General features: G+C 40.7%; 2 protein-coding genes across 2 annotated transcripts in view; one reads left to right on the plus strand and one right to left on the minus strand.

Annotated features, from left to right (window-relative positions):
• The window catches only part of LOC121549054 (5'-3' exoribonuclease 2), a 26,824-nt gene extending 24,581 nt beyond the window's left edge, over positions 1-2,243 (plus strand). The window contains exons 29-30 of the mRNA XM_041860870.2: positions 391-577; positions 739-2,243. Of these exons, the coding sequence (XP_041716804.2) occupies positions 391-577; positions 739-801 (250 nt within the window). The 3' untranslated portion in view covers positions 802-2,243. The remainder of the gene's footprint in view (positions 1-390; positions 578-738) is intronic.
• Positions 927-3,890, minus strand: LOC121549055 (homeobox protein Nkx-2.4-like). Its single transcript, XM_041860871.2, has 2 exons — positions 3,311-3,890; positions 927-3,136 (listed from the first exon to the last, which is right to left on the minus strand). Exons 1-2 carry the CDS (start codon positions 3,675-3,677, stop codon positions 2,475-2,477), a joined length of 1,029 nt encoding a protein of 342 aa, XP_041716805.1. The 5' UTR covers positions 3,678-3,890; the 3' UTR covers positions 927-2,474.
• Between the last annotated feature and the right edge of the window lie 5,514 nt (positions 3,891-9,404).

Here is a 9,404-nt window from a genome sequence, read left to right on the forward strand (position 1 = left end):
GAACTTTCAAACATTGTTGTCATCCAGTCACATTTTCCAAACTATAACTGTACGTACAGCAGGTTTATAAAGGGCCAAAGAGTTTGGTCTGCTTCGTGTTTTAATTTTTCCGTGCAAAAAATGATTGCGACACTGGTGTCATTCCGGCCCTATTCACTAGCTAGGTGTTTTAACTTCAGGTTTGTTTAACTAATCTGCGTTGGTTTAGAATCAAAATGTACTTTATGACCATCTAATCTAAGGAAAATTGGCGGTGATAGTTTGTCATCTTCTCCAACATGGCAGTTAAGAACTGAATTGCAATGTAGGCCTACAGTCCTTAAATGAACAAATCCGATAAGTCTCTCATTAAAGTCCAAAATGACAATTTTAATGTTTGTGCCCATACAGACAGCAGTATGGTGGTGGTGGTGGTGGGCACGGCTGGGACCGGTCGATGCAGTCCCAGGGAGCTGCCTACCAGCAGAACGCGCAGAGAGGAGGCCATGGAGGGGGGCAGGGTCAGGGTGGATACCAGCAGCAACGTGGTCAGGACGACCGTAGAGGAGACCGCAGAGACGACCGTGGTGGACAACCGGTAACTACATGACTTCAACAATGTCCACCTGACAAGGAGGACGCCTCCAGATAATTTACGCATGCTATTCTGCACTAATATGTGCCATCTTTGCTCTTTATGCTCGAACTTACTGTGCAGCCCTTCTGACAGGTTTGGCCCTTGTTTTCTGTGTTTTACAGGGATACAACTCTGGACGGAATTACCCCTTGCCACCCCCAGCAAGAAGATACAATTGGAGTTAAATTTAGACATGGATGGGCAGAAGGCCAATATGATTATTTTTTGCTCGCTATATTTGTCTTTCAGGCTGTTTACTTGTAAGATGTTTTTTCTTTTAATAATACTTCAATTTTTCTTATGTACTGACTTTTTAAGAATAATGCCTGTAAAACTTGTGAAATACAAGTGAGTCAAAAGACAATTGTGTCATGGTCAGTTTGTCAAGTTCATATTGCCCCCTCTAATTTAGATTAGCTTAATTTTATTTCACATTTTCATAAATGTAGCCAAATTAAACTATTCAGCTCTTTGCATCACATATACCTTACTTTTTTCTAATCATATTCCTCTTTCAGTCCTCACAATCGCCATAAGCTTTCTGATGTGAAGCATTCATAGAAAAATATCTGTAAACGAAAAATTTAACATGAGTTAATGGCACATCTTTAGACAAAGGTTTTATTATGTTTGAATGTTTTTTTGTCAATTCAAAGTTCCTTGTATTGACAAACTCCATGGCAGTTGCATAGAGGCTTTGAGATATAATTACATGGGAAATAAAATATAGTTTCTGATTAGGCTCTTGTTTTATTAAATCAGTTTCCCATTTTCACAGGTACATAAATAACTTTATGGTCCTCTAAATATATTTTATTGGTCTCAATTCAGTGCCCCTTTATTTAATTCGGACTCTATTATAAAGTAGGCTAATTTATCACAGTAATAGTTGGCATGTTATTTGCTTATATTTCAAATGTTCAAATCACTGAGCCAACGAATAACAAATTATATTTATTTAAAATTTGAAACATTAATTGAGCTCAGTTGTTACAGTAGTTCGAAATTCTGGCCTTTCATCATCTTTGTCTTACATTGTTTGCTCAGTCCAGAGGCCCAATTTAAATATCCTGCAAATAGTCTTGCATTTTAGGACTTTGTCATGCTGGAGACTACGTGCTTAAATATTTATGTCCACTTAACCAGGCCTGCTTGTAACGGCAACAAATATTGGAATTTATATTTATTGAATCTGTTTTTTGTTCATTAATTGGGTGGTAAGAACTAATAACAATGATGTAAATTACAATAATTGTAATTTAATTATATTAGGCCAACGTCAAACTCATAATTGTGCTATAATGTACCGGTAAAATTCGCTTCGTCCCCATGTGCCAGATGAATAAGCAGAAATGCTTACATGTCAAGCGATTTATTGTTGGTTCAACTGGATTGTGATGTGTATATATGTATGCTATGCAGCAGCAAAAACATTTGTAATTTACAAAAAATGATAAACATTTCGTTTTAAAAACAAGAATCATACTGTCACATGAAATATTTCTGTTAACTATATACTGTTCAGGTTCATTAATCGAAATATTACAATACTTTGACCTGATACACTCAATGTGTCCGTAAAGAATTTAATTCCAACAAATAAAACTTCACTCCCTTCACACCGTCACCGAGTGCTTGGAGTCTCATTTTTATCAAATGCTCTTAATCAAAATTAAACACGCAGGGTCGACTTTCTTAAAAATAGGTGCACTATGCACCTCTCAAATGTCAAGGAATTGTGGTGCTTTTGTTGTCCATGTCACGAACGACCACTGTCCTTCCCGATGTTTTTGTTCGTCTTAAAATCCACTTGACGTGTTCTCCAGAATGAAAATGTAAAATAGCAGATTTCTCCCTTCTACCAAGTTCTGCCATAAAGCAGGTTTGAACTGACCATGTTATTGGTGTATTCGATGAGAGCCGCGTCTGTCTGAGCCATGTGAATATGGCTGTGTAGAATAGGGGAACTGGGGGACATTTCCTCCAGTTCTTCGGCGGAGGATAACGGATGATTCACCTGGTGATTGACCACCGCACTGGCCGAAGCTGTCATCGCCCCACCGGACACGTTCTGCTGCTGCTGCACCTGCTGATGCCCAGACGTCGGTGTGCTTGAGCCGTTCTGGAAGGGTTTGCCATCCTTCACGAGAACCGGGACTGCTACCCGCCTCGGTGACTGTTGCTGTGGGCACATGTTGCCATTCTCCTGTTGAATCTGCTGGGTCGCTTTGTCCTTTGCCTGGCGTTTCATTTTGTACCTGTGGTTCTGGAACCAAATTTTGACCTGGGTCGGCGTCAGGTGGATCATGCTCGCCAGGTGTTCCCTCTCGGGCGCCGACAGGTATTTCTGCTGCTTAAAGCGCCTTTCCAGCTCGTACACCTGGGCCTGAGAGAACAGCACCCGTCGTTTTCTCCTGGGCGCAGAGTGTAAGGTGACCATGGATTTGGTGGCGTCCATCCCTGCCAAGGTCCCCATCCCGGTCATGTTCATCCCAGTGGAAGCTCCCATGAATCTAGAAACTTTAATAGCACAGAGATACAGGCTTAGTTAAAATATTTTTAATGTATTAAATCGTGGTGCGGAATGCAATTACGCACCATTTCAAGTTGTAGTTTACAATAAATTATCGCAAACTAATTGCATTTAGCATTTCTTAAAAGTAACAAAAATAATAGGCTACTTGTTCAACTTACTTGTTGGGTAGCGTGGTTCGGGGTTTGCGTTATACCATGCAGTTGCTGCTGCGCCGTTCCTCATGGTGTCTTGGTAAGACGGGAGGTCTCCCATATTACCGATGCTTCCGTTGCAGTAGCCTCCTATGGCACTGGAAAATTGAGAGACGCTGTGTGGCATGTGATAGGCGCTCGCCACTCCGGTGTTATGGCCCATGGAGTGCTGCTGCATGCCGGTTTGAGACACCTGAGTTTGTCGGTATGCGCACAGAGAAGATGCGAGGTTTCCTGTACCGTCCATGCCTCCAAACTTTCTGTAGGTCTCCTCGATCGGGCTTAAAATATCTGTCACTGAGAAAGGAGTTGAGTGCTTTGGGCTCAATGACATGGTTTAGCCCGCAGGTGAATTTGGCTGAAGGCGGAACAAGTCCGACCGTGGTGCTGTTTCTCTGCTGCAGGACACCTACAAGAGTACTTGTGGGTCCGTCAGATATCCAATTGATCGCCTTGGAGAAGGAGGGGAGCCTTGGACGCTCTTATCTTGGGTTGACTCTAGCCAGGCGCCAGGTTTACGACAAACAAGAGGGGCGGAGCAACAAGCCAACAATGGGCATTGACATTTTAACCGGGTAATTGAGGAAAATTTTACTTTTGAATTAAGATAAGCAAGATGCCATTTAGATGGTTTAAACGTCAACTTCAAAAATATCTGGGATATGGAACTAATTCGAAAAGTATATATTTTTTAGATGTTTCTTTGGTCGGATTTCTAGTGAGGCAATAGGCTATAGTTTTGGTGCATTCGGGTAAAACTGTGGCTCCAGCCTAATAATGAAATAGCAACCTTTTTATTAACTCGAGAGCTCTTCGAACAGACACGAGAGACGAATCAGGCACCAAAATGAAGACAATATTCTTCACCATCCAACCTGTCACATTCTGCTCATTTTTCATTTAGGGGTGTGATTTATTTTCTATTGATAAATGGGTAGGCTTACATTACCCCATATCATCTGTAGGATCGTTATTGTATCTTCTTTTTGCTTCTTTACAAAATGTTATCAGACAATATACAATGGATGAATATTTTAAATGAATACTTTATTCAAATCATATTTAGATGTGAAGATAACCAACCCTATGTTATTCATCGCGGTTAATGCGTCACTTATTGGAAGACAAACAAATTCCACTATTGCTGACTTGTAGTCCATTCATCCTGGTACTTTCCAATTTCCAATTAGGCCTATTTAATTGTGGACATGGGAATGGATAGAGTAGCCTATAGCACAATGTCGTACACCGCAAAAGATGGCATGGATTCAAATCAAAGTCCAGTCCTTGATGTGAACGAGATTCATCAAAGACAATTAAATGTGTATTAAGTCCTTATCTATTTTAAAACAAAAAATATGGCTCACCAGTTGCATGCTAATTGAGTTAATAACTCATTGTTGTCATTTACTTTGATCTATAATGGTCATTTATCTCAGGTAGCCCACTGGGCAAAGGCTGGTTGAATCAACGTTGTTTCCACGTCATTCAAACAAAATTTGTGACGTTGAATGAAGGTGGAAAAGTGATTGGGGTTCGAAAAAGTTGTCAACATAAGGGATTTTCGTATTTTTTCACCCAACTTTTAACCTAAATCCAATGACATGGTGACATTTTTTGTTGATTTCCCCATTGAATTCAAATTAGTTGACAGCTCAACCAAAAATGGAAGTTAAACTGACGTCTGTGCCCAGTGAGAGACGATTTCGAGTTCACCTGCTCATCCAATGCTTCAGAGGTAGGCTATGCGAGCCGCATGCAGGCTAATCTGAAGATTTTAAAAAGGTAAAATGTAGGCCTTATGGTGATTTCGCGACTTTCAAGTTACTATAAAACTGCCTAAATCCTTTTAGGCTACCTCGAATGTTTGAGAGGTATTAACTTGACAACAGGTGAATTGATTTCAGTGAAATTATCTTTCGTCAATCCGTGCGGATAGCGGTAGCCTATATGCTAAAGTCCCTGTGGCAGAAAGAGATGGCAAGGCCAGGGAATGTCAAGTGCTGAAACACAGTCACATTTGCGCAGCCCACACACTGATGCATATTGAAACATTTATTTTTTAGACTTTAAGGATGGTTTTGTGTTTGTGAATGTGCATTTTCAAATTGAAGTACAAGTATGATCATCATAAATCATATCATAAAACGTATTTGCTTGGTAAATCCTGTACTACAGGAGATTTATGACGGGGAAGCGAAGCCAGAGGTTCTAGTGGATGAATGGAACGTCTACTTCTACGATGATCTGGATAACCTGGTGAGTCACTCAGCTGCCCTGCTGCTGGCACCAGCGTGACATAAAATATGGGTGTTATTTACAATGCTGTTTATTCTTCACTGGATGCCCATTTCTTGTGGCAACGGTCCACAAGTCTAGCTGCTGTGATGGCACACTGCGGTATTCCGCCTAACAGATATGGGAGTGTATCAACGTTTGATTTGTTTTCAAATTCTTTGTTGGTCTGTGTAATCTGAGGGAACCTCCCGAGAGGCGCAGTGGTCTAAGGCACTGCATCGCATTGCTAGCTGTGCCACTAGAGATCCTGGTTCGAATCCAGGCCGCGACCGGGAGACCCATGGGGCGGCGCACAATTGGCCCAGCGTCGTCCAGGGTAGTGGAGGGAATGGCCGGCAGGGATGTAGCTCAGTTGGTAGAGCATGGCGTTTGCAACGCCAGGGTTGTGGGTTCGATTCCCACGGGGGGCCAGTATGATTTATATATATATAATATGTATGCACTCACTAACTGTAAGTCGCTCTGGATAAGAGCGTCTGCTAAATGACTAAAATGTAAATGGTATCGTTTCTGTCTGATAGGCAACTTGCTTAGTCAAGATGTAGGTTTAGGCTATTTTTCTGTAGACCATTTTTTTTATTCTGACTGGCTATAGCCTAATGTAATGTAGCAACTATTTAATTTGGATAACATTTTGTTCTTATATTTTTGTTAGGCCTAGGCTACATCAAAGTTTGCAGCCTAGCAAAGTTAAAATATGTTCAGATCGGATAAAATCTTAACGTTGTCTGCTTTCCATAATGCATCTGTTGAATGAGCCATATAATTCATAATCATAATAAACGAATTGTGTTGTGGTGGATGCCTCTTTTCAATATTTTTCCTGCATGTAGCCCTATGCAAATAACCAAACCTCTCAACCTTGTGGACCTTTCAGTCAAAGGGTACGACTGCATAGAGAAGCATTCGATAACGAAAATAGCAATAATGACTTCGGTCTTTACATTGAAACTTTCATGTCTAGGGACCATAAATACATGGGCCTATATTCGTAAAATGTTCTTCCATATTATGTAGACTATCGCTTGTGCTGGTTTATAGCGTGAAAGGGGAATCTTTCCTGCTCGGGTCCGTTGAATTCCAGCACAAGCGATAGTCTTATTATTGCAGGTAACTTGTTTTTGTCTTAATTATGATTCTATTGACTAGAACTTTTGAATGAATACCTGATCAATGTTAATTCAACCGGTAAAATTTGACTATAGGAATTTATTTGAGTGTTATTACATTATTAGGCTACATCGATTACAGAAAGATACCACATAGGCTACCTATAGGCCTATTACTTTCGTGGAAGAAGTTTCACATTATTAAACCAAGTCCAAATAATGTTCCAGGTAGGCTAATTGTAGACTACATACTGTTTTGCACTAGCTAGTAAATTCAATATCACTTTTAATCAGATCAACATTTGCACCATAACTAATATAGCACAAAGCACAACAGACATTTTGATTGGGAAATAAAATACGAGAGACTCTAGCACTAAGCAGAACAATGACCCTCAATGATATACGGTGCCTTGCAAAAGTATTCATCACCCTTGGCGTTTTTCCTATTTTGTTGCATTACAACCTGTAATTTAAATGGATTTTTATTTGGATTTCATGTCATGGACATACACAAAATAGTCCAAATTGGTGAAGTGAACTGAAATGAAAAAAAATAACTTGTTTCAAAGAATTCAAAAAGTGGTGTGTGCATATGTATTCACCCCCTTTGCTATGAAGTCCCTAAATAAGATATGGTGCAACCAATTACCGTCAGAAGTCACATAATTAATTAAATAAAATCCACACGTGTGCAATCTAAGTGTCACATGATTTGTCACATGATCTGGTCCTCTGTAGCTCAATTGGTAGAGCACGGCGCTTGTAACGCCAAGGTAGTTGGTTCGATCCCCGGGACCACCCATACACAAAAAAATGTATGCACGCATGACTGTAAGTCGCTTTGGATAAAAGCGTCTGCTAAATGGCATATTATTATTATTATTTATTATTACTCAGTATATATACACCTGTTCTGAATGGCCCCCACCAAGCAACCGGCACCATGAAAACCAAGGAGCTCTCCAAACAGGTTAGGGACAAAGTTGTGGAGAAGTACAGATCAGGGTTGGGTTATAAAAAAATATCTGAAACTTTGAACATCCAACGGAGCACCATTAAAACCATTATTAAAAAATTGAAAGAATATGGCACCACAACAAACCTGCCAAGAGAGGGCCGCCCACCAAAACTCACTGACCAGGCAAGGAGGGCATTAATCTTAGAAGCAACAAAGAGACCAAAGATAACCCTGAAGGAGCTGCAAAGCTCTACAGCGGAGATTGGAGTGTCTGTCCATAGGACCACTTTAAGCCGTACACTCCACAGAGCTGGGTTTTACGGAAGAGTGGCCAGAAAAAAGCCATTGCTTAAAGAAAAAAATAAGTAAACATGTTTGGTGTTCGCCAAAAGGCATGTGGGAGACTCCCCAAACATATGGAAGAAGGTACTCTGGTCAGATGAGACTAAAATTGAGCTTTTTGGCCATCAAGGAAAACGCTATGTCTGGTGTAAACCCAACACCTCTCATCACCCTGAGTACACCATCCCCACAGTGAAGCATGGTATTGGCAGCATCATGCTGTGGGGATGTTTTTCATCGGCAGGGACTGGGAAACTGGTCAGAATTGAAGGAATGATGGATGGCGCTAAATACAGGGAAATTCTTGAGGGAAACCTGTTTCAGTCTTCCAGAGATTTGAGACTGGGACGGAGGTTCACCTTCCAGCAGGACAATGACCCTAAGCATACTGCTAAAGCAACACTCAAGTGGTTTAAGGGGAAACAATTAAATGTCTTGGAATGGCCTAGTCAAAGCCCAGACCTCAATCCAATTGAGAATCTGTGGTATGACTTAAAGATTGCTGTACACCAGCGGAACCCATCCAATTTCAAGGAGCTGGAGCAGTTTTGCCTTGAAGAATGGGCAAAAATCCCAGTGGCTAGATGTGCCAAGCTTATAGAGACATACCCCAAGAGGCTTGCAGCTGTAATTTCTGCAAAAGGTGTCTCTACAAAGGATTGACTTTGGGGGGGTGAATAGTTTTGCACGCTCAAGTTTTCTGTTTTCTGTCTTATTTCTTGTTTGTTTCACAATAAAAAATATTTTGCATCTTTAAAGTGGTAGGCATGTTGTGTAAATCAAATGATAGAAACCCCCCAACAAATCATTTTAATTCCAGCTTGTAAGGCAACAAAATAGGAATACTGCCAAGGGGGGTGAATAATTTCGCAAACCACTGTAGGCCTATATTTGGACATCAAATCATCATTTTTGCTTTCCAGCAATGACCGATTCTCTTGAGGTGACTAGCCTTCAGTAACAAACTAAATTGCGAATTATTGTGAATTCTGAATGATCTTTGAATTGTGTTAAAATGTAGTGCTATTTACTAGCTCTATAACTTTGCATCACCTATCCCCAATAAACGCATAGCCTACTTGCATATCAAACATTTTGAGATAATAAACACAAAACGCATGCAACTCTTTTGAGGTTATATTTGAAAAGACCCCGAACGTCTTGGAGTAGAGGGATGGTATATTTGCTATCAATGGGGCACTTGATGCATTCCGCCATCACTGGCTCAATAACATGAGAGAGATTTGGAGAGGTCAGTAAAGGGTTTCTGCGCTTAGAGTGAGGGCCCGGGTCCTGAACCGTTCCTGCTAATGCACCGGAGATGTAAGTGAAGCAAATGAGCTTGTGTGGA

Source organism: Coregonus clupeaformis, chromosome 33 (assembly GCF_020615455.1).
Source record: "Coregonus clupeaformis isolate EN_2021a chromosome 33, ASM2061545v1, whole genome shotgun sequence".
NCBI lineage: Eukaryota > Metazoa > Chordata > Actinopteri > Salmoniformes > Salmonidae > Coregonus > Coregonus clupeaformis.

Coding starts and splice junctions, on each gene's coding strand:
- LOC121549055 (XM_041860871.2), bottom strand. CDS start 3,677: ATGTCATTGAGCCCAAAGCACTCAACTCCTTTCTCAGTGACAGATATT. Junction 3,137..3,310: donor CGAACCACGCTACCCAACAA/GTAAGTTGAACA, acceptor GTGCTATTAAAG/TTTCTAGATTCATGGGAGCT.